General features: G+C 34.3%; 1 protein-coding gene across 1 annotated transcript in view; it reads right to left on the bottom strand.

Annotated features, from left to right (window-relative positions):
* The window catches only part of LOC107594550 (netrin receptor UNC5C-like), a 150,331-nt gene that overhangs the window by 57,759 nt on the left and 65,919 nt on the right, over positions 1-26,653 (bottom strand). Inside the window, exons 3-4 of the mRNA XM_016284636.1 lie at positions 25,074-25,217; positions 19,631-19,734 (exon numbers count right to left, since the gene is read on the bottom strand). Coding sequence (XP_016140122.1) covers positions 19,631-19,734; positions 25,074-25,217 — 248 coding nt within the window. The remainder of the gene's footprint in view (positions 1-19,630; positions 19,735-25,073; positions 25,218-26,653) is intronic.

Here is a 26,653-nt window from a genome sequence, read left to right as displayed (position 1 = left end):
GCTAGACAGACATATAGATTTCATAAAATGTAATAAATTAAGCAATTCAGTAAGCTATTCCTCTTTCTGTCATTCCATTTCAGATTCCAATCACCCTCCTGTGTGTCACGGCCAATTCAATTCAAATTCACTCTCATGAATTGAAAGGGAGACGATTCTTCAATTCTGAATTTTGCATCCTGGAGTGAAGGTATTTGAACACTATCAGTGAAATCTGAGATTGTTTTATTCTCCCGTATAAACACATACGCTGCCAGCAATACCACAGAAAACTCATTTAAATCTTCTCCGCAGAACTCCATGTGTGCGAGGCCCAAAAACACAATAACACCTCTAATTCTGAAGCATCCTAAACCTTTTTAAACCCACATCTCTTTAGAAAGGAAAGCTGTGTCCTTTCATGAGCTCTGAAGATTGCACACAGTCTCGTTGCAGATTCAAGTAAGCGTAGTCGAGCCCTCGCAATCAAGGAATGCTCCATAGGGGAAATGAAGTGGGCGGCTGTAATACATAGGCTTCAGTGAAGGTACATGAAGCTGAGCTCCCAGCAGAGGCTTGTAAGAACTCACCAACGTCGCTAAAGTGCTCTACATCTGCACTAAGTGGGCTATCGTGAATTATGCAGCGTATTCAGAGATCGCGTTGATGATCAGCGTGTGCAGCTACTGTAATCTCACACACCTGAACCGCTTCATTCAGCCATGCTGTGGATGTCTTCATGCAGAGGACTGAAGAAACTGATGGAGAGTTTGGGTGTAATGAGAGGAACAATCCACCTCAGCTACAACTTCCACCTAGGTTATGTAAAATGCATGATATTTGCCTTGCTCTCAGTATAGAAGTGCTAGTATAGCAGATGAAATATTAAAGGGGTCATATGATGTTGCTAAAAAGAACATTATTTTGTGTATTTGGTGTAATGAAATGTGTTTATGTGGTTTAAGGTTAAAAAAACACATTATTTTCCACATACTGTACATTATTGTTTCTCCTCTATGCCCCGCCTTTCTGAAACGCGTCGATTTTTTACAAAGCTCATCGTTCTGAAAAAGCGAGGTGTGCTCTGATTGGCCAGCTATCCAGTGCGTTGTGATTGGCCGAATTCCTCAAGCGTGTGACGGAAATTTTACGTCCTTTACCATCTAGTGATGCCTGCGGCAACCACATGTGACGACCCCGGGCTGGACTCCGCTTCGTCCACGGTGAAAGCCGATCCGGCGATCGACAGCGCGAAGTTGATTTATTAAGAGCTTGTAACACTCCAAAGAGAAAGGAAAAATTTAAATCGCATCATATGACCCCTTAAGCACAACTCATAAGGATGGAAAATGCAAGCTTTCGTCTGCATCTAGGGTGTTTTCACACCTGTAGATCGATTGCTTTGTTCCGAAACAGGGATTCAAATGATTACAATGTTGCTTTTTATTCTTGGTGTGGTTCGCTTCACACAGCAAAGTTTCTAAACGGACCAAATTTGTTAATACAAGTCACGCGTGAGTAAACTGTTCTCTCATTGGTCAAAGTTCCACGGTTTATTTTCCAGGATTTCACTGAGCTGTCATCTGTCAGAATGGAACAATAACAGCTTTGCGGGCTTATTGTTGGGTTTTTTGTAGCTGTCGTTAATAATAATTTATCATTTTGAGCAGGAGTCCAGGATTGATTGGGAAAACATTTTTAAAATGCACATACTACAAAGAAGAGCAATAAGACGGCATTATAAAACAAAAAAGTGCGCTTTAATTTTTGAATGGCAAAGACAAACCGAGCTAAGTGGGGAAACGCGCCAGGTTCCGAAACAACAGGCCATGTGTGAAAACACCCTAAGCTTACTATCAATCCCGAGTGACAGAACTAGCGAATCATAACTGAGCACAGTAGTGGTAGCATGGGTGTAGTGGAAAAAAAAGCATATTTACTCATTTAAATTACATATTTAAAACAGATATTTACAGTGGGTACAGAAAGTATTCAGACCCCCTTAAATTTTTCACTCTTTGTTATATTGCAGCCATTTCAGATCTGTGCCTTGCCACAATTCTGTCTCTGAGCTCTTCAGGCAGTTCCTTTGACCTCATGATTCTCATTTGCTCTGACATGCACTGTGAACTGTAAGGTCTTATATAGACAGGTGTGTGGCTTTCCTAATCAAGTCCAATCAGTATAATCAAACACAGCTGGACTCAAATGAAGGTGTAGAACCATCTCAAGGATGATCAGAAGAAATGGACAGCACCTGAGTTAAATATATGAGTGTCACAGCAAAGGGTCTGAATACTTAGGACCATGTGATATTCCAGTTTTTCTTTTTTAATAAATCTTCAAAAATGTCAACAATTCTGTGTTTTTCTGTCAATATGGGGTGCTGTGTGTACATTAATGAGGAAAAAAAAATTACTTAAATGATTTTAGCAAATGGCTGCAATATAACAAAGAGTGAAAAATTTAAGGGGGTCTGAATACTTTCCGTACCCACTGTATATTAGTATCAAGCCAAAAATGAAAAAGGCAATAAATAAATATTACAAGGAAGAATTTTAAGCAAAAATTAAATAAATAAAAATAAATAAAAAATGCATATTGACATATATGCATATTATTATTTTTTATTTATTTATATTTTTTAGGGTTGGCCAGATTTTTTTATGTTTTGGAAGTCTCGTATGCTCACCAAGACTACACTTATTTGATCAAAAATACAGTATACTGAACAGAAATATTATTATAATTTTAAATAACTGTTTAAAATAAATATATTTTAAAATGTAATTTTACCACCAAGGCTATGTAAAGTAATTTTGCTCACCAAGTGAATAATGAATCGAAAAGAAATCGAAACCGAAACTCAGAACCTCTAACCGATGTAATTTTCCCATGTCAGTTATTACAGTTTTTAAATCCTATTAATACTTTCCTCTTAAAAACATACTATGATTGTCGGCATATAGAGTGACAGGACAAGATCACTGAGATCTTCTCTTAATCTGCAGTGTTCTATTTACATTCATTATTTAAAACATTTGTTTACAGGAGATGCAAGTGATTATATTTATTTAAAATAATATTCATTTACAAAAGATACTATTTATTTTCTACTTTTCACATGACAATATTTTAAATGTATTTCGTTTGCAAGAGATGCTGGTTATTTTCTACTTTTCACATGGCAATACTCATTTATTTTGTTTGCAAAAAATGAAAGATAAGAAATGCACGCTTTCATCAGAAAAAAAATCCCACCTATAAATGTTGAGTATATTTACAGTACAAACTTTTAATGAACTATGAGGGCACAAAATAAATAAATAAATAAAAATTATCAAGGTTTTGATTTTAGGTCATATCGCCCAGCCCTATCACCAAGACTGTATTTATTTGATCAAAAATACAGTAAACTGAACAGAAATAATATGAAATGTTATTACAATTTTAAATTACTGTTCTCTACTGTAATATATTTTAAAATGTAATTTATTCCTGTGATCAAAGCTGAATTTTTTGCATCATTACTCTTCAGTGTCACATGTTTCTTCAGAAATCTTTCTAATATGCTGATTTGCTGCTCAATAAATATTTCTTATTATTAGCTGTCGCGGTGCGTGCGGGGAGATGAAGCGAGGACTCAATCGCTGGAGAAATGGTATTTTATTTTAGTAAAAAATGAAACAAAAACAAACTCAAACCACCCCGAGGGGGAAAAACAGACAGGCAGGCCTAAAGCTGCACACATGCAGACACGAAACACACACAATGAGAAATGACGGATCAGCACAGGATGACAGACACAAGGAGAATAAATAGTAACCAAACGAGGAGGCTAACGAGGGAGACACAGGTGGAGCAACTAAAACAATAACGAGGTAACAAGATGGGAGGGGCCAGACAATAGACAGGAGAGAGCACATGGCAACAGACAAACACAACACAAGCCATGTGCTCCCAGAACACAGTCATCTGGTGGCCCTCCTGGGCACACCCGCTGAAGACTGTGACAATTAGCAATGTTGAAGACAGTTTATATTTTTGTGGAATTTTTTATTTTTTTTCAGGATTCTTTGATGAAAGGAAAGTTCAAATAACAGCAATTATTTGAAATCATGATGTATGATGAATAAAAGAAAAAGTAAAAAAATCCTACTGACCCCAAACTTTTGAATTGTTGTGTATATTATCTGCAGACTTGTCCAATTTGACATCTGAGTTCACAGCAAACCTGTCTATCTCTCTATAGAATAAACATGATGTCAGTATTCAGACTATATTTTGACATCTAATAAGACTCCAGCAGTGGAGGATATGAAGCACAAGCCAACATTGTTATTACATAGACCTGGAATTTACTCTCACCTTGAGCTCGAACAAACACAGTAGATGAAACACACACACACACACACACACACACACACACAGCTTGTGTTTCACAGAAGAAAGAAAGTCATACAAGAATAAATTATGACAGATTTTTCATTTTAGTGAAAATTTAACTTCTATTTGTGAACTATGCCTTTATGCTGCTCTTAGTTTGATCTGCTATCTCTTCTGACTTCATCATGATAAATCATATTGGATCATCTGGAAATAATGTGTAATTCTAACACACACACACACAGAGCTTGTGCTTCACGGAAGAAAGAAAGACATACAAGTTGGGAATGACAAGAGGGTGAATAAATGATGACAGAATTTTCATTTTAGTGAAAATGTAACTCTTTTATTTGTGAACTATGCCTTTATGCTGCTCTTAGTTTGATCTGCTATCTCTTCTGAATTCATCATGATAAATCATATTGGATCATCTGGAAATAATGTGTAATTCTAACAATCACGCCAGGCCACATTGAGCTGATTTCTTTTGTATCTACAGAAAGAAAGATAGTAAAAGTAGAATCAGTTTATGTCTCTTTCATCTTTTTGTGATCAGACGCCCCGGCTGACAGCCTCCTCCAGCAGTGTCGTCTGCGGGCCGCGGTGTGTGTGTGTGTGTGTGTGTGTGTGTGTGTGTGTGAGACACAGATATTTGAGGAACGCTGTGAAGAGATTTTTCTATTTTCACAGAGAACAGACAGAGAGATCCGCACTGGAATTCGCTCAGCTGGATGAACTCTTTTCATGAACTTCTTAGAGAAACAAAACCTTCATTCAAACATCACTTGGAAACGAATCCTACTATTACTAAAAATGACATGCAGAAATATATGAAAGGAAAATTATTTAAATCCAGTAGCAGTTTTTTTCCCCATAAGCCTGGAATGTTAATATTATGGAATAATTGAATATTAAAAAATAAATCAGTACATTTGAATAATGATTAAATCAATTATTTATTGGTTTAAGTGTTGGTCAAACACTTCAAGTTATATTCTGCAACGCAGTCAACTCAACAGAAATATAGTGAAATATTATTACAATTTAAAATAACTGTTTTCTAATATAATATATTTTTAAATCTAATTTATTCCTGTGATGAAAAGTTGAATTTTCAGCATCATTACTCCAGTCTTCAGTGTCACATGATCCTTCAGAAATCATTCAACCAGCTACCAGGTCAACTTTAACTCGTATAACTGTCTACCTAAACCAGGACTGTACCAGGCCTGACGAGCCAGAACCCTTGAAAACCAACTAACACATTAAGACTATGAATATATACAAATACAAACCCAACAGTGGCTATGTGTTTAACAATATTGTTTAATGTCTGTTTGTTGATGGTAATATGTAATATGTTTGTTTCTGTGAATTGTGGGGACTTTCCATAGACTTCTATTACTTTTATACTGACCAAACAATATTTTCTATCCCTTAACCCAACCCTAACCCTAAACCTACCTCTTACAGAAAAGCTGTTTGCATTGTTACACTTTCAGATAAACATCATTTACTATTTGTAATCATTTTTTCCCCCTCATGGGGACCGTAGGCCGTTCCCCACAATATCAACAATTTCAGGTTTTACTATCCTTATGGGGACATTTGGTCCTCACAATGTAGCATAAACAAGTACACACACACACACACACACACACAGGTTTGTTTTTGTGAAAAGTGGGGACATCCCATAGGCGTAATGGTTTTTATACTGTACAAACTGTATGTGCTATTGCCCTACACCAACCCTACCCCTAAACCTACCCCTTAAAGGAAACTTTGTGCTATTTCAGATTTTCAATACACTCCATTCTGTGTGATTTATAAGCGTTTTGAAAAGTGGGGACATGGGGTAATGTCCTGAAAAGTCACATTCTCCTTGTAATACCTATGTCATACCTTTGTCATTATACAAATTTATGTCCTCATTTGTCACAAAAGCGCGCGCACATACACACACACACACACACACACACACACACACACACACACAGCACACACACACACACTGTAAGTCTGTGTTATTGACTGCTTGGCATTAGCAGTCTCATTAACATAATTGGCACAACTGCTGTTGTTAATTAAGTCAGTGAAACTAGCAGCTGACAAGCCCACACACACATACTGTATCTGTGTCCCACAATGCAATGTGCTTGACTTGACCTACTGTTTCTAGTGCGATGGATAACCCCCCCCCCCCAGATCAGTTTTTATTTTTTGACATGAAAATAGTCCTGTAAAGCTACTTAGCCAGCCTGACATGAAATAATAGTCAGAAAATCCATAAAAAAAATAGCACAGTTTATTGAACCTTTAGACAAAATATAAAAGAAAATCTATTAGTGTGTTTTGTTTTGTTTGTGCGTATCGTATTTGATATATCAGGCTTTTATGGCTCATGATATAGTGAGAATATGGAGCTCATACTTGATGAGGAAAAAAACACCTAAATTTTATTCAGAGGCTCAAACTGAGCAAAAATATATAATTTGGTGCATATGCTGATATTTATATGACCAAAAACTTACCTAAAATGCATATAAATGTCAGTTTTCATTCTATATCTCCAAATAATGTCTTTAGTTAGATGATATTTAAGTACTAAGTTTTATGATCAAAGTTCTGTAGTTATAATGCAAAGCAATACAGTGATGATTGAGAGATGAACAAATAAACATTCCTCAAAAGTCTGATCATATTTGATACTTACATTTTAGCATGATTTTTATAAAAATGATGTAAGGACAATCAAGTAAACCTAAGTTGCTTCAGTCTAATAAGTTTTCATCCCGAAATATTACTACTAACAATATAAAAGTTAACTATATAAAGATCAAGAAAGATTTCACAGCAAAAAGACACGTGAACCACAAGCTAAAGGTGGATGTTTGTACAATTACACTAAAAGGCCTTTTATTCGCTAAAAAAAGTATAAACTATCAATCAGACGACGGAAGGCATGTAGTAGATTGTGAACAACAACTAATTCAGCAAAGAATGATCAAAATGATATAGAAAAAGGTTATTAAATAGCATTAAATGTAATACAACGTAGCACATGACAGTTTAAAATGTATACAGTTACATTTTAAAAACAGTAGACATTTTTTGCGCAGTATGCTAGTCTTCCATTGAGAACACAGTCCTCAAATCTCCTTTTTTGTCATAAAGCTCCTTATATTCTGATCCTGATACTCTGATGTCTGATCAGCTTCCTGTTCCTGCTCAGGTCGGAGGTGTGTGTGTGAGATCAGAGCGTGTGTATCTGAAGAGCAAATGGCTGCGTGAATATTTCAGCAGATAAAGTCATTCTGTCTGTTTCTTTTGTGTTGCCATCAAAGTTCTGCTGCCGACTTAAATAAAGACGCAAGAGTGGAAAAATTCCTCTGCGCAGTTGGGCGGATGGGAAATTTATCTTTTTTACACACACACACACGCACACACGCACATACACACTCACACAGATTGAGGGAGGGTTGGGGGCTGGTGAACAGACAGAACTGGGCCATCAGAGCATGTCACTGAGGCCCAAAGCTATATATACCTTTCACACACACACACACACACACACACACACACACATTGGACACTGTTGTCTCATGTGATAAGTGCATTAAATCAGCTATTAATTACTGGTGTTTGCTTAGGCAAGCGTCACTATTAGTTTTTCTTATCAGACAAGAACAATTTCTCAAATCCCAAATTATTTTTTGTACATTTTTTCTGATTAGACACATGGTTTTCAACAATCTATCTATCTATCTATCTATCTATCTATCTATCTATCTATCTATCTATCGATTCAGTAGGGGAAAAGATCTTATTTGTAGCTATAATTATTTCTCTTTAGAAATTTTACAAGAAATATTTGAAACAAAGATGGTGTGTAATGAGGTCTCCGCTGAGTTATGAAAGAGCAACTTTTGAGCAATAAGAGAGGAGAGGAGAGCTAAGTCGAGAGGAGAAGAGAGGAGAAATGACTATCTATCTATCTATCTATCTATCTATCTATCTATCTATCTATCTATCTATCTATCGATTCAGTAGGGGAAAATATCTTATTTGTAGCTATAATTATTTCTCTTTAGAAATTTTACAAGAAATATTTGAAACAAAGATGGTGTGTAATGAGGTCTCCGCTGAGTTATGAAAGAGTAACTTTTGAGCAATAAGAGAGGAGAGGAGAGCTAAGTCGAGAGGAGAAGAGAGGAGAAATGAGACGAGAGCTGTATTGAGCTGTTGTTGTGCTGTGTGAGGGGAGAGACGGTCATTAATCACAACACAGATGCACCGAGAACCTCCAGAGATCACAAACTCCACAGAGACACACACACACACACACACACACACTGCAGCTCTGTGTGTAACATTTGATATCATCACTCTTATTTGTTATATTAATTGTCTGCAGGCAGTCGCTTTAAGAAAGCATCTGTTAAAACAATAATGAACACGAAGAAAAAAGGCCATAGGATCTATTTATTGTTTTGCAGAAGGAATCCCTTAAAGGCCTCGTATTATTTTTCCTTGATCTCTTGAAAAGCAAGAATTCACCGTGTATGAACATACTGTAACTTTCAGAACTCAAAATTCCAAAAAACACACTAAAGCTAAAATACCGGACTGTTTCATGAATCTGTTACAATATAATGGATTTGTAAAACTATATTGCAGCCTATTATTCATTTTACATTCAAAGAGGCAGTTTCCACTCTTAAAAGTGCAATAGCGTTGAATTATTAGAAAGCGTGTACAAGTTAATAAAAAATGGCAACGTTAATAGCACCTGGAAAAAATCATAAAAAGTGTGATAAAAATAATTTAATATATAGATATTTAATATAGAAGTATATACATAATTTGTATTTAATATGTCATATAATTATAAATAAAAAAATTGATATAATTTTAATTATATATTTATATAATAATAAATAATAATATAATTAAAATAAATATATATATTATCTATTATTAAGTCTCAACACATGAATATAGTCAAATTAATTATAAAAATGATTAAAAAAAAAGTTGGACAAATTAATGCAAAATTAGAAATTTGAATGAATAATTAATGCTCTCTGACATGTATGTAATTTTAGCAATAATCATTCCAAATAAAGCTTTTCTCAGCAAATTAATCGAGATACTTAATCAGTAAGTATATTGTGTAATTAATTCATTTTGGTTTGATTAATTAATTGACAGCACTATTTTATATTATATATTTTAATATTAACAGAGAAATGTCCTCAAGTAGCCTGATCTTATGGACTGGTTGTGTTTATGAATGGATAGGGGGATAAAAAAACAGAAAGGAAGAGTGAAAAAGCGCGAGGGCAGGAGAATGAAAGTGTGTTGAGATAAATGACAGCTGCAGACAGCAGGGCCAGATTTGCGGTTACGGGTCATCATGGAGATCAGGTGTGTTTAGCGTGTGCAATTCGTCCCTTGAGTCCTGCATAATGAACACACACTTCCCCACGAACGCCACATGGTAAAGTACTACAGTGCTCACACACACACACACACACACACACACACTGAAACACTTCCTCCTAACCTCTGCGCTCACTTGAGAGCTTAAACACACCTCACACACACTCAGCTTCACCTTGCCAACTTTAATGCTTCTTTTAGTTCAAGCAAAGAACGCTGTTCTTGTCAAGAAACATTTTTGCCCCTATCAATATTGATTTTAAGTCCAAACAATTGAATGAATGTTCCAGTTGATGTTATTTCTGCTATATAAAATTATAAAATGTATGTTATTTGATGTGTAAAGCTGGTTTTTCTTGTTTTTTGTTACAATGGAAATCTGTTATTAAACAGGTTAATTAGCACAATATAAAAAAAACATATTGTCACGCTGTTCGGGGAGCACGCTGGAGGCACGAAGAAATGTTTAACAGTCTTTAATCAAGGAAACACTGGGAATAATCCACAACAGGAGCTTGAGCAACACACGTAGAAAACAAGTAGACCCGACAAGCACTGAACGCAAAGGCAGAGACTTAAATACAAAGGATAATTGGGGAAACACAGGTGCATAGGATCCTAATCAAATTAAACGAGGACAGGAACATGACCAAATAAGGAAAAACCGGAACAGAAACAGGGGCAAAACAGGTCCATAATCCTAACACATATGTGTCAGCCTTAGTTTGGAGGGGAAAAAAATCACAAATAATAATTTATATTAATTATAAATTCTAGATTACAAATTGTTTAGATAAAAACTTTTTCCCACTAAATTGTTTACAATTTACAATTGTTAACTGTTTACAAAATTAATAATAATTAAAAAAGTTTCTTGAGGGGCAAATTAGCATATTAGACTGATTTCTGAAGGATCATGTGACACTGAGGACTGTAAAGTAATGATGCTGAAAATTCAGCTTTGCACCACAGAAATAAATTACACTAAAATATAATTCAATAGAAAGCAGTTGTTTGAAATTGTAATAATTTTAGCACACATTTTATACACTAATAAATGCAGCCTTGGTAAGCAGAAGAGTTTTCCTTCAAAAGCATTTAAATAATTTACAGATCCAAAATGTATTATATATATATATATATATTTTTTTTTTACTTCAAGCCATATTCAAATGCTATTATTCAATGGACACATACTTACAGATTTGAATTTATGACTTTGACCTGGCGTGTGCGTACACATACATGTCAAAATGTGAGTGTCAGCATGTGTACTGCATTAACTCGGCTCGGACTCAATAACTCACTCCATCTCCAGATGCATTTCTGAAATTTACACACACGCTGACACATTACCAACATAGAGAACATCAGCACATTTAATTAATGGCACACCATAAAAGTCTGTTACCGTAAACAATCTCCATCTTCATTAGCATAAAACACAGTAAAGTGCTTTTGCTCTGAGCAAATGAAGGAGATATTAATTCCTGTAACTGTGAGGCTGCAGGAGCATCAAACACGCTGCTGGAAGCTGTTTTGCAGCTTTCTATTGAACGTGTGTTTGGAGCAGCGCTGAGAAGAAGCTAAAATAAGCAGTGTTTCTAACTTAACTACATTTGTCAGTAGCGTGACAGCAGCTTAGCTGTTTCCAAATAGTGCCACTTTTCTACTAACAAGCTATTTTTCCCAACAAGTAGCGGTGTAAAGCACGCAGTTAAATTATATTCTCCCACCACACGCCCAAAGTAAGTCCTAACCACCATCAACACTGGAGAAGCAATTACTAACCCAAAATCTGACCCTAAAACACTATTATTTTAACCCTGACACAGTACGTTTGGAAAGGGGAGAGCGGGGCTAGTTGTCACATGGAGAAATTGTCACAAGTCAACTGTCCAATTACACAAATGTGAGTTTTCTCTATAGCAGTGCTTTTGTGTGTTATTTTAAAACACCAAGATTAAGCAATCTTGCTGTTTTATCTAAACAATGTATATGAATTATAAATAATATATACTATAATATAACAATGGTCCAGTGTTTTTGTATGTTACAGTTTTGTGTTATTCTATTCTATTCTACTCTATTCGATTCATGATGTCAATAAATTAAACAAATGGACTGAAATAATTACATGATATGCTGACTAATTAAACTGTTACATTAGTATTGAAATTACTGTACATACAGGTCAGACAGCATGAATTATAAAAATTTTCTAATTTTGCCTGAATGTTTTTCATCTTTATTTATTTATTATGTGCTTAAAATCTTTAGCCAGTTTAATAGGTTTTCATTGCAAAAAAAAAAAAAGGTCCATATAGTGTGACAACATGCCCCACTATGTCATGCCATAAATAAATCATATGTTCAATGAACTGTATCTTTTTGTCCTAGGCAATAGCAGTGAAAATGTTCAATAGTTTTTTTGCATCCCAGACTTTAATAAGAAAACTGAAATTGACTTTCAAATATAGACTTACCCTGAAAAATATTCACCGGGGTAAAAAAAAAAAAAAGTGTAACAAAAAGCTCTGGTTTCTTTAAAGGGTTAGTCACCCAAAAATGTAAATTAGCCCACAAATTACTCACCCTCAAGGCATCCTAGGTGTCTATGACTTTCTTCTTTCAGACGAATCCAGTCGGAGTTATATTAAAAATTGTATTTGACCTTTCAAGCTGTTTAATGCCACTCAGCGGGTGTTGCATGCATCAGTCCAAAAGAAGTTAAATAAAAAGCGCCCATCCATAAAAAAAGTGTCTCACACGGCTCCGGGGGGTGAACAAAGGCCTCCTGTAGCGAATCGATGCGTTTTTGTAAGAAAAATATCCATATTCAAAACGTAATAATCACTTTAATCTAGCTTGCGGACATTCTTCTTTACAAATCCTCGTTTTGTACTTCTAATAAGTGACCATTGTTTTGTTTTGATCTCTCCGCTGCGTTTCCGCGTGCGTCACTTCTGAGCGGCGCATGTGCAACGCTGACCTCATACGTCATCTGCCCAGAACTGCTTCCGTGTAGGACTGTTGGCGCAAGCGACATTAAAGTGATTATTAAGTTTTGAATATGGACATTTTTCTTACAAAAACGCATCATGCTTTGTTCACCCCCCGGAGCCGTGTGAGACATTTTTTTTTATGGATGGGCGCTTTTTATTTAACTTCTTTTGGACTGAAGCATGCAACACCTGCTGAGTGGCATTAAACAGGATTAAACAGCTTGAGCAGATTGATCAAAGACAATTTTGAATAAAACTCCGACTGGATTCATCTGAAAGAAGAAAGTCATATACACCTAGGATGACTTGAGGGTGAGTAATTTGTGGGCTAATTTTCATTTTTGGGTGAACTAACCCTTTAACTAAGAAAATGCATAGAGCATTTTAGATGAAAAAAAGACAGTGAAAAAATTAAATTTTAACTTAAAAATGATATAATACACACTATCGTTCAAAAGTTTGGGGTAAGTAAGATTTCTTTTAATGGAAATTAAAACTTTTATTCAGTAAGGACATATTAAATTAATCAAAAGTGATAGTAAAGACACATGCAATGTTAAATATTTCTATTTCTAATAAATGCTGCTTCTTTCTATTAAAAATGAATGCTGCTTGAACTTTTTTTTATTTTTATCAGAGAATCCTGACAAAAAAGCAGCATATCAGAATGATTTCTGAAGGATCATGTGACACTGAAGACTGGAGTAATGATGCTGAAAATTCAGCTTTGATCACAGGAATAAATCATATTTTAAAATATATTCAAATAGAAAAGAGTTTTTTAAAATTATAATAATATTTCACAATAATACTGATTTTACTGAATTTTGACCAAATAAATGCAGCCTATGTGAGCAGAAGAGGCTTTCATTAAAATAAAATAAAAATCTTTGAACAGACTAAGTGACTAAGTATCTATAATTTTTCCGGGTAATTACAGGGACAGAAAATGGCAGCGTTCCTGAGAATGAACCATATATTTATGAAAAGTGCAGCTTGACTGTTTAAATTACTTAAACTACTTTAAATTATGAATATCTGGGAACTTAGAAAGCCACAGTTACAGAGAAGCTTCAACAACATTAGTATGAAATACAGTTGGAGTCTCAATAGTGTGTGTGTGTGTGTGTGTTTATGTGTGTCTCTAGAGTGCTTCAAGTGTATCTGCATGTGTGTTTGCCACCGCGTCCTGATGGTTTCTGCAGATTTTACGGATGTTATGAATAGCACACCATTCATTGTACAAATATAGCTCCCTCAGTATATAAACTCCTGCCACTGTATTATGCTTTACACGTGTGTGTCTGTGTGTGTGTGTGTGTGTGTGTGTGTGTATGTGAGTGTGTCAGAGGGCAAGAATATAATTGTGACTGTATAAAGTAGTGGTCTTTGGTCTCTAACTATGGCCCGCCGGTGTGTCCAAGTTAACCTGTATGTATATTATATGCTATCGCCATGGAAACAGTGTGATTTTAATGAGGGCTCTGTGATTGGCCGGGTCTCGTCGTTCTGCACTGTTATTTCAGACCGTTCTGGCTCCCTAATGGCCACGGCTCACGCTGTGGGTGTTCAGAAAATACGCCCGGAGGTGACAGAGGTCACTCGCTCGCATTGTTCAGAAAAAGCAAATGATATTTACATGAAAATGTATATCCTGACCAGGTCACGCTGTTCCCAGTGCCCTCCGGGAACACGCAGGGACGGGACGGAGGTTTTTCAGTCTAGACGGAGTCAGCGAGCGGAACAGAGAGATATTGCAGCACTCGGTGGAACTCACATGGCTCTTCTTCACATCTCATCTTACTCTGCCCCGAATGAGTGTGTGTGTGTGTGTTTGTGTGTGAAGTGTCCTCTGGGAGCCGCAGCTGTCGTTTACGGGTCTTCTGGGAACCCTCGACCTTCGGGTCAAAGCCAGGAGCAGAAACGACTCTGACGGCTCTGAACACACGTACTGTATGATGACAGACAAACTCCACATGCGTATACACTACATACACACAACTACAGCATTCAGCAGCCAGGGGCGGATTTAGTGATTTGGGGGCCCCAGGCAAAATACAGGAATGGGGCCCTATACAATTTCACACATTTACAACCTTGAGGTTCCTTTCACTGTTGCTCGCTGTTGCACGACCGTGCCCCATAGTTGTGTCTAATCTTTTAGATTTTTCATGTACATGTTATAAAGGATTTCTTTAATGTTGTAAATCCCTTGTTCACATTTAAACAGGTTATAATAGTATTAGAGTAGGTTGGACACTAGGTGGTGAGTTGGGGTAATTTTCACTATGCAATTGTCTACACAACGCAAGGATGTCTAATTCTAAACTTTAAAATATAAATTTATTTTTATTTATTTTAATTGCACATTTAAATTAAACTGAAGGAAATTATAAATTTACATGCTTAAGGATTATTTCAACCAAACATGAAGTGTGCCTGTGTGGAAAGTGACTGTGCATGGTCCTTCTTGGGTCTTTCACAAAAACGAGTGAGCGCCATTTAAAAAAATTAAAATAGGCCCTATATAATATGCACTGTTGCTTAGTATTAAAATTATAGCTTCAGGCGCATGCTATTTGTAGGGCCCTATGAAATCCGTTTTATTTTCCCCAAATTAGCCTACGTTTTATTTTTTCCAAAATCTTTTTGTCCTTTTAAATTTTTCTGGATTCAGTTTTGTTTTTAGTTTTTTTCTGGATGATTATATTAAATTTTAACAAAAAAGCATGTCTAATTAATTCAAATCATAAAACTTGTTTAATTTAACAACAATTTAGGCCTATTAAATGTTTAACAAAAATTATATTCTTAGGGCCCAAATTCTGCACTTTCTTTTTCTTTTTTTTTCTGTATTCCGTTTTAATGGTTTAATCAAAAACATATCGAATTAATTGAATTCATAAAAACAACTTAATTTATTAATTTGTATACCATAATAGGGCCCTATGAAATTTTAATTTTATTTACTTCTTTTTTAGAAATTCTGTGTTGTGTATTTTCATTTTTCTGGTAATCAAATGAAGGCGAAAACATTAATCTATCTTTTATTCCAATGAAAATTAAACAAACCCTTTAATTTTTGTACATTCAAAATGCTACACAACATAAGTTTACTGTGTAACGAGAAATGTCACGGAATTCGTCAAATATTGAATGAATAAATCAAATGCAATTCAGTACACTTCAATCTAACCGCGATATGGACTAGTGTATGTTAATATTAAATGGCAAAAATACTATTTAGCTACTACAGACGACAACCGCAAGCGTTGCAGGTGCTTAAATAGCAAACTAGCAAAGGAAATGTGCGTCTGCGCCGTTCATTCCGTCACATTCCGCGTTACACAGTAAATTCCGTTTTTATGAATATATTCCGGGATTCCGTCCCCATTTTCTACATCGCCCTACTTTTGCTAAGAAGCACGTTCAACGTGGACGCACAGACGGTTGTCGTGGTAATGAACACCAGAGCAACCGCTTGTGCGTCCACACTGAACGTGCATCTCGCATATAAAAAGCATTTTAGGGGGCCCTTGGCTTTTGGGGGCCCAAGGCGGTCGCCTACCTTTGCCTAATGGTTAAGTCCGCCTCTGTCAGCAGCACACACACCGTCCACATTGTGGAGAAACAGGAAAGTCAAAATTCTGAAGGAGCACTGATAGGAATGATGATGAAAAAATACAAATGAAAAAATTTAAATTCTCTGATATTTAAGCTTTTTCAACACTCCAACTTCATGAGGTGCATCCTGAGATGTATGCACGCATATCTTGTTCAACTCATCCTATTCTGTTCTGGTTTTAATTATTCAAATTAAAATAATTAAAATAATTAATAAGTACAAAATGAATCATGTTATAATTTTATTTAATGACTGATTTTCCTGCACGCTCCGGTTCAACTCATCCTTTTATATTTTAATCATTATTATGGCTATAAAAATATTAAAAACATAATAAATATAAAAAATAAAAAAAAAATGACAAAGATGGAAATGAATTATAAAAATAATAATTTTATTAACGACTGATTTTCCTGTGTTATCTAGTTCAAATCATCCTATTCTGTTTTGTACATTAATAAAATAATTAAAAGTGACAAAATTAAGGAATTCATCAATATAATCATTGCTTTTCCTGTAATATACAGTTCAAATAATATTTTTCAGTTTTTTTAATTATTGAAACTATAAAAATTATTAAAATAAAATAAATTGTAACAGATTTTCCTGTACTACCTTGTTCAACTCATCCTTTTCTGTTCTAGTTTTAATTATTAAAATTAAAGTTATTAAAGTTATTAATAAGTACAAAATTAATAATTTTATAATTGTATTTAATGACTGATTTTTCTGCACTCTTCGGTTCAACTCATCCTTTTATGTTTGAATCATTATTATGGTTACAAAAATATTTAAAAACATAATAAATATTCAATAAAAATGACAAAGATTGAAATGAATTATAAAAATCATTATTTTATTAACTTTACATTAATAAAATAATTGAAAGTGACAAAATTTATCAATTTAATAATTGATTTTCCTGTAATATACTGTACAAATAATATTTTTCTGTTTTTGGAAATTATTAAAACTATAAAAAATTATTAAAAAGTAACAGATGTTCCTGTACTATCTTGTTCAACTCATAATTTTCACTTAAAAAACATACCATAAAATAATTACAAATGTATATATTTTTAAAAATATATATATAGAATTATATATTTATATATTAATATTTGTCAAAATTATATTTATATTTATATTATTAACGACTGATTTTCCTGTGTTATCTGGTTCAAATAATCCTATTCTGTTTTTAATTATCACAATTATAAAAATGTACATTAATAAAATAATTGAAAGTGACCAAATTTATCAATTTATCAATTTAATAATTGATTTTCCTGTAATATACTGTACAAATAATATTTTTCTGTTTTTGGAAATTATTAAAACTATAAAAAATTATTAAAAAGTAACAGATGTTCCTGTACTATCTTGTTCAACTCATAATTTTCACTTAAAAAACATACCATAAAATAATTACAAATGTATATATTTTTAAAAATATATATATAGAATTATATATTTATATATTAATATTTGTCAAAATTATATTTATATTTATATATATATAGCCTTTATATTTAAAAGTTTTTAAGATCATGCAAAACATGTCAAAGCTGTTAGACAGTAAATCAGTCAGTCAGGTTAGTGTGTTTTTCTTTCTTCCATTTACAGTGTACTTTCACACTTCTTTTAAACAGTTCATGAGACCTTAGAGTTCAGTGGAACTGACACTCCAGAAAGACATAAACAAGCTTTGCATACACACATACTCTACAGTATCACAAAAAACATTCAGACATTAATGCATTATTTTAAAAAAAAGTGGAATCTGCATTCAAATGATGTGCAAGCTTTTCTCACAACAAGCTTCACATTTCCGAGTGATATTTAACCAGCTGCTCTCAAGGTCATTCTTCATGGATGTATGAAGTTCAGTCTGCTCAAGTTCACACAGGTGTCCTCGCAGAATAACCAGCGGCCTAGTTCATCATATTAACAGATGAACAGATCCACAAAGTCTGACAACAACAAGTGTCTAAGACTTTTGTTTTCATTTTGAATAATACATTTATAGTTTTATATTTTGAAAGTAGAGTGGTTGTTTTGAACAAGTAACTTAGATATTATTCAAAACATGTTGCTTTAGCTAAAGTACTTGTATAAATGCTGCGTGTGTGGGATAAAAAAGCTCATCTCGCCACCTCATACATGTATAACATTTTTAATAGTGCTGGGCAATGATTAATCACGATTCGCATCCAAAATAAAAGTTTTTGTTTACATAATATTTGTGTGTGTACTATTTATTATGTATATATAAAGACACACATACAGTATATATTTTGAAAATATCTACATATATTTATATTCATATAATTTAGATTATATCTAAATATATTTAATATATAAACATAACATATTTTTCTTAAATATATACATGCATGTGTGTGTATTTATATACTGTATACATAATAAACATACAAAGTACACACACAAATATTATGTACACAAAAACCTTTATTTTGGATGCGATTAATCGCGATTAATCGCATCCAAAATAAAGGTTTTTGTGTACATAATATTTGTGTGTGTACTATTTATTATGTATATATAAAGACACACATACAGTATATATTTTGAAAATATCTACATATATTTATATTCATATAATTTAGATTATATCTAAATATATTTAATATATAAACATAACATATTTTTCTTAAATATATACATGCATGTGTGTGTATTTATATACTGTATACATAATAAATATACAAAGTACACACACAAATATTATGTACACAAAAACCTTTATTTTGGATGCGATTAATCGCGATTAATCGTTGCCCAGCACTATTTTTTAAACAAAACAAACCACTTTTATCATTTCTTTTCACACAAAATCTGTTGCTCCATCAATGTTTAATAAAAACATATATATTTTTTCTAAGAGTAGAGAAAAGCACATTTTTCTTAAAGTATGCCTTCAGCCTTGTTGTACCCTACTAATATGAATATGAGCTGTCAGTTTAACATGTTAATTAGTGCATTTAATTATAAAAAAAATAGTTTGACAGCTGGCAACACAGGATAGAGCTTGACATTCATCCCTATAGGCAAAGCTGATCTGTATGGTATTGACACAAGCAAGCGAGTGTGTGTGTGTGTTTGAGTGTGAGTGTGAGTGTGAGTGTGTGTGTGTGTGTGTGTGTGTGTGTGTGTGTGTGTTAGAGAGTACCTCAGCAGGCGGTATGCCCTCGGGTGGGCGGCACTGCAGCAGCACTTCCTGTTCGAGTGACACCTCCTTCCCCAAGGGTTCCTGCTCAAACGTCTTCCTCAAGACTGTGGAGAATGGAGACAAAGACGCGGCTCATTTACTTACACTTCATTAGTCACCTAGAAATAGCACAGAATATTTCTTACATTTCACGTGGTCATTTTATTAAAAAAAAAAAAAATGGAAATGGAAAAAATAACAGATGCTCTCTCAGACTTTTGCACCCCACATAATAATAAGTAGCACAGAATTTATTATCGCACTGGATTTCATCTCATTGTGATGTTTTGTGTGCAGTTGACAGTGTGTGTGATTGGTTTCTTCACACCGGTGAAGAGTACAGCTCCCAGGACATGTGAATGACGCTCATATCTGCCATATTCTCAGGTCAAAGCAAACATTTGTGCTATTCGTTCGCTTTATTATCTCATAATGTTCACGTGTGGGTGTAAATATCTATTTTTCCCTGCTGGTTTGTCTCTGTGTGTGCGTGTGTGTGCGCGTGTGAGTGTGTGTGTGTGTGTGTGTGTATGTGTGTGTGTGTGTGTGTGAGTGGGTGTCTAACACTTGAGGTCTAACGGACAGAAGGCCAGACTCATCTAGTCTTCAACACATCCTTCTCACACCTCATGTGTGAACCTGTGAATTGTAAATGCAGAGATGTGTGTGAATAGTTGTGGAGGGGGTGAATATGTGAATACCAATCCTCTTTCTCTCTGCTGCTTTGTGAGCTTTATGATGAAGAATAGACTTCATATCTGTTCACTACTGACGGGCGACACATACATTGATCATTTATGACGTATGTTGTATTATATTTCATATTATAACAAATAATAATGTGATATTTCCCATAAAATAATAACATTTTACAGTAAATACATGTGTATATATAATAGATATATATGTATATATAATATTTCATAATATGACAAATAAAAATGTAGTGATACATAGTGATAATGATACATTATTTATAAAATATAAAGAATTTAGAAATAAATAAATAAATAAAAGAACATTTTATAATAAAATGGCTAACAGGTTTGGCTGACAAATCATTTGGGAATCCCTGCATTACATGAACAAACATTAATAAACATGAAAATAACAACGACATTACATGCCCAAAGTCTTCCTTTTTCATCCAAATCCAGAAGCATTTGCAAATGTATTTACAATGGCATTTACATGATCCGATATTTCGAATATAGTCAAAGCTAAATGATATGACACTAGGAAAAAAGAGAAAAAAATTAGGGAGAATCAATAAATTATGAATCATTTACTGCCATTGTGTGAATAATATGTAATCATGTAATGCATAAAAAGTAACTGTAATCTGATTATGATCAAATGTAATATACTCTAATTAGTATACAAGTACTTGGTTTTTGGAATCTGATTATGCAATCCAGATTACATTTAATCATGAAGTTACTACCAGTTCTGCAGACAGACAGATTTCAACTAGCGATCGGTTCAGTAAATTCTGATTCAATGATACGTTTGCCTCAACACTCCAAAATTGTTAGGGTCATTCATTAATAAATTCATGTGTTCTGTCCCTCCAATACATAATTTGGTTGATTGAAAATGATTAAAAATGATCAAATTGAGAACATGACCATTTTGCCTTAACTAGACTTTACTTCTTATAGCTGATGTGCCTGCAGTTGAATGGATGATTCCCCCAAGCGGTTTCACTCGTCAAAACATTGTAATAAAAAATATTGAGATCAAGAATTTTTTTTTTTTTAAATTTCACCCTGAACCTTCAATTGTCTGCGCTGTGATTTCTCCATTCAACTGCACATAAAACACACACGCGCATAAGGAAAATATCTTCAGCCTGTCAAGCTTTTTACTTCTCTGCTCATTCACACACACACAGACACACACACACACACACACACACACACAGAGACACACACCATGCAAGTCTGTTTTCCTTCACATTACTGATGGAGGTAATAGGCAAATAAATCACGTCTCAGAGGAGGTGTGTGTCCGACTGTGTGAGTGTGTAATGCATTCAACTCATAGTTTTAGTGCTCTACATTGCTACAGCAACAAATCTTAAACAGCATTAATATCCCAAACAGAGCTGAAGCAACACACACACACACACACACACAGATGCACACACACACCTGTATACCAGCACTCCTATTTCATTCATAATTATAATGTCTGGACTTCAGCAACGAACTGACCACAGTCCCTCAACTCATCACATATAATGTCAAGTGCTATTTAAAGTCACTAAACTAATCCAATATAACATCTATCACAATACACTCTTCCTAAACTGACAATAAATAAGATTAACTAATCATATATAGTATTTAGCACTAAACGCAATGCCTAAACTAATAATATATTTAAGGTAAGTCACTAATTTAATACAATCAAAGTCACTAATATAACATCTAATATAAAATATTTAGCCACTAATCAAATATAACATCCATTCCTATATACCAAGAATCTAAACAAATTTTTAGGTTACTAAAATAATCAAATAACATTTATTTTTGTTTATTTAACTACACACAGTGCCTAAACTAATAATATATCAAGACAATATTTAAGTCCACTAACTAATCAAATATAACATTTACATCACTATACACAGTCCATAAACTAATAATATATAATATATTTAAAGTCACTAAACTAATCAAATATAGCATATCAGTATATACCAATAATATATAAAATAAAAAAACAATTAAAGTCATATTCAGCTCCTAAACTAATACCATATCAAATATAACATTGTTCACATCACTACACTAATCAAATATAACACGTATCACTATATACAGACCTAAAACTAATAAAATATAATAGAATTTAGTCACTAATCAAATAAAACATATATACTGTCACCAGTGTTGGGTACTGTACTGTAATTAAATTACTTATCCACTGAAAAAGTAAAGTAAGGGATTACTGTTCATTTTTAGGTAATTTAATTACAGTTACTTATAAAGTACTTACGTTACATACTGTAAATAATTTCAACAGTTCTCAAATCAATACTGAATTTGAAATCTAAATTTACAGTCTAAAGATAAAATTGAATGCAGCGTCTTTAACCCTCTGCGCGCCGGCGCGTTCACTTTCAGTTTTTCCTGATTGACAGAGAAACCTTAAATACTCAGATAAGACTAAAATCAATCGAATCTAAAAAGGGCCTACTTTTATTTGTGTACACTGACAATAACAACAAAACATTGTGCTTTTGTAAAATAAACAAAACAAACGGTGCGCTTTCTGCCGTCTAGGTCTCCGTGAGCAACTTTCTACGCATCACAAACTCAGCGAATACTTGACACAGAGACATGACAAATATGTCTATAGAAAGCTTGAAGTGTCTACTTTTAAATGAACGAATTCAAATCGAAAACGAAATTCTCTGATTAGGTAATCAGAATCAGAATCAGCTTTATTCGCCAAGTGTGCACAAACACACAAGGAATTTGTTGTGGCTTTTAAGAAGCTCTTGGTACATACATGCATACATACATACATATATATCTGACATGAGAACAGAAACATTTAAATAAGACTTTACAATAAATAATAATGTGTATGAATCTGGAACAGAAGATTTATGTACAGATTTATACACTCAAATGGCAGAAAGCGACATCCTATTTTACAAAAGCACAATGTTTTGTTTTCATTGTGAGTGTACACAAATAAAAGAAGACGAGTGCACAAGCCTTTAAAGTATACTCCTTTGCCAGTCTGTGAGAGACGCATTCAGAATCAGCACATGGTCACATGGTCTAGCGGGCTTTGTTTTCAAATGCGCAACTCACGCATTCGCTGTTCTTCTGCTGGCGGCCGGTTATCAAACAGAGTTGCATTGCTGCGGGCGTCTCCTACAGGATTGGGGGTGAATTGCCTGTATTCGATGTAAGGCCTCATGCAGCGAACCGAGATGTCCATATGAGCCTATCACCTCCATCCACACACACACACACACATACACAGGGCAGCGCTTGTGTGTCAGAAACTCACATGAATTTATTTGGGCACTAAATTTGTGTTCGGCTGTGAATCAGTGATATAATCTATCATCTTGTTCAATCTTCCTGTCATGTCCGTCTCTCTCTGTGATAGCGGCTGTACGTCTGTGAGTGTGTTTTTGTGCGAGTGTGTTTGCATCTTGTGTGTGCTGGCGTGTGACAGAGAGAGCATTTCTGCCCTGTTCAATCACCCATAAAATAACCCAGCTGAGAGTTCCCACAATGCCCCTCTGCTCACAATAGTATGATTGAATGAGTCAACAAACACACACAAACACCTATGTAAATACATCTACATACCTGGGGACTTTCCATTCAAAATATGTTGCTTTTAATTTAAGCTAATTACTAATCTGCTCACTCTATCAAACCTGAAACATACAACCATGTTAGATGAATGAAGACTATCTATCTATCTATCTATCTATCTATCTACACTCTTAAAAATAAAGGTGCTTCACGATGCCATAGAAGAACCTTTTTGTCTAAATGGTTCCATAAAGAACCTTTAACATCTGAAGAACCTTTCTGTTTCACAAAAGGTTATTTGTGGCGAAATAAGGTTCTTCAGATTACAAAAAGGTAAGAAAAAGATGGTTCTTTAAAGAACCTTTGACTGAATGGTTCTTTGTGGAACCAAAAATGGTTCTTCTATGGCATCGCTTGAAGAACCTTTTGAAGCAGCTTTATTTTTAAGAGTGTATCTATCTATCTATATATCTGTATGTCTATCTATCTATCTATCTATCTATCTATCTATCTATGTCTGTTTAACAATCTATATGTCTGTCTATCCATCCATCCACCAATTCCAAAGCCGCATTGATTTATTTAGCTCTGATCCTGAATGCATCCAGATGAGAGGAAGTTTCTTGTGTTGTACTGCCAGTCGGCTTCAGTCTCCGTGTCTCTGTGTCTATCACACACACACACACACACACACACACTCAGCCCGAGACGACAGAGGGAGAGTGAAGTGCCCTTGGGCTGCACCGATAACCTGCTCCCAACTCGCACACACTCAAGATGAACTGCAGGAAATTAACAAGATTAATACGACCATAAAGCGATGTCCAGACAGTCCCCTGTGTGTGTGTGTGTGTGTGTGTGTGTTTGTGTGCTCCAGACTGTCTCCTGTCTGCAGACTCTGATCTGCATAAATGCTCCATTACCTTCAGCCAGCTTACAGACTTCCTCACAGACCGTGTGTGTGTGTGTGTGTGTGTCAATAAACATGAAGCCAAAGTGTCTGTCAGACAGAGAAATCTCCTGCAGTCAGTGCAGACAGAGCAAAGCCTCTTCTCTTTAAAGCAGTGTGTGTGTGTGTGTGTGTGTGTGTGTGTGTGTGTGTTTATACTCACATGCGATGCGGACGTGCACCTTGCGGCTCTTGGTGGTTCCTGCGGAACTCCAGGCGACACATTGGCACCAGTAATCTTCCAAACCAAACAACTCCTCCACCTGCTGCCGGAAGATCTCGATCCGCGCTTCCCTCACCACCAAACCTGCACACACACACACACACACACACATACACGCATCAGACTCATGTTGCCAGACGTTTGACTATCGGCACAGCGTCTGGTCCACATTGACTGAAAACAAGCACAGATTTTTGCCGAAACAACTAATCTGATTGCACATTTCAAATTAAATGTTTTTTTATGTAACTAGGCAATCCAATGAAAATATCTGCATTACAAGTACTTGCAAAGAAAGTGTAGCTGCGTGAGTTTTGTGAGAGTCAGCTGATCAAAGAAGCCTAATAGCCATATCTAAAAATATGCCAAGAACGTTTTCTTTTCATGTTGCTTACTAAACAAGAGACAGATTTTTTGTGGAAACATTCCCGTCTCGAAGCGTTCCTCTAGCTCAAACGGCAGAGCTAGCAATCTCAAGGTCATGGGTTCGAATTGATAAACTGTACAGTTTGAATGCAATTTAAGTCAGATAGGATAAAAGTGTGTCAAATGCATTAAATGTTAAATGTGCAAACATTTCAGCTTCATGCCCAACCCTGCTTCAATAACTGCACATCTCTGAATGAGAGCATGTCTTCAAAAGATATTAGACTGCATGTAAAAAAAATATCCTGTTAAATTCACGTTTAAAAAAAACTGGCAGCTGTGTGGCTGACAGAAATTAAATAAATAAAAATATAAATAAACAAATAAATAATAAGCATAAAAAATAACTTAATGACAAAACGTAACAAAAACACCCTAATGTACATTACTGATAGCAAATTGAGAAAAAAATAAAATATATATTTATTTATGTAAAATATAATCATATGTGTCATGTAGGAACTTCTGGGAACGTTCCTTTACTGTTTAATGTAAAAAAAAAATGATACCATAAATTATATAATAATTCATAGTTTTGAATTCAACCATAATTAATACCATAATTCATTGTCCTTTGTAGAGTCACAAAAATATTTTTTGATTTGACTAAATCAACATGACTATGTAAGGTTACAGAAGGGGTTCCTATACATTTTTCTGTCAGCTAAACCTCTTTGATGTACAATATGTAATATCAATAATATCGTGGCTCTCTGATGTCCGTTAATGTTCACATTACATGGAGGTAAATATATACAATATTTCATCTTATTTTGGGGATCATTTTTATTTTTCAATTATTTATTTATTTATTTTAATTTTAAATTTTTATGATTTAATTAATTAGACTTTCATTAAATCACAACTCTATCGCTCGGTCAGATCGGGTTGAAATAAATAAATGGTAAGAATTTGAAAATATAATTGCACGTTATGACTTTTCACAGTATGCTCATCAGGGTTTTTTTTTACTTGAAACAAAATAAACATTCAATTTAAAATGTATTTAAAATTCTAAAATTAAATTAAATAAAATTTAGATTAATTGTCATTTTATTTAAATTAAATTTAAATTTAAAACGTAAGCTTATTTT

The sequence above is a fragment of the Sinocyclocheilus grahami genome, unplaced genomic scaffold, assembly GCF_001515645.1.
Source record: "Sinocyclocheilus grahami isolate Dianchi unplaced genomic scaffold, SAMN03320097.WGS_v1.1 scaffold186.1, whole genome shotgun sequence".
Classification (NCBI taxonomy): Eukaryota; Metazoa; Chordata; class Actinopteri; order Cypriniformes; family Cyprinidae; genus Sinocyclocheilus; species Sinocyclocheilus grahami.
Note: the sequence above shows the minus strand (reverse complement) of the source record. Positions and strands in the feature narration are given on the sequence as shown.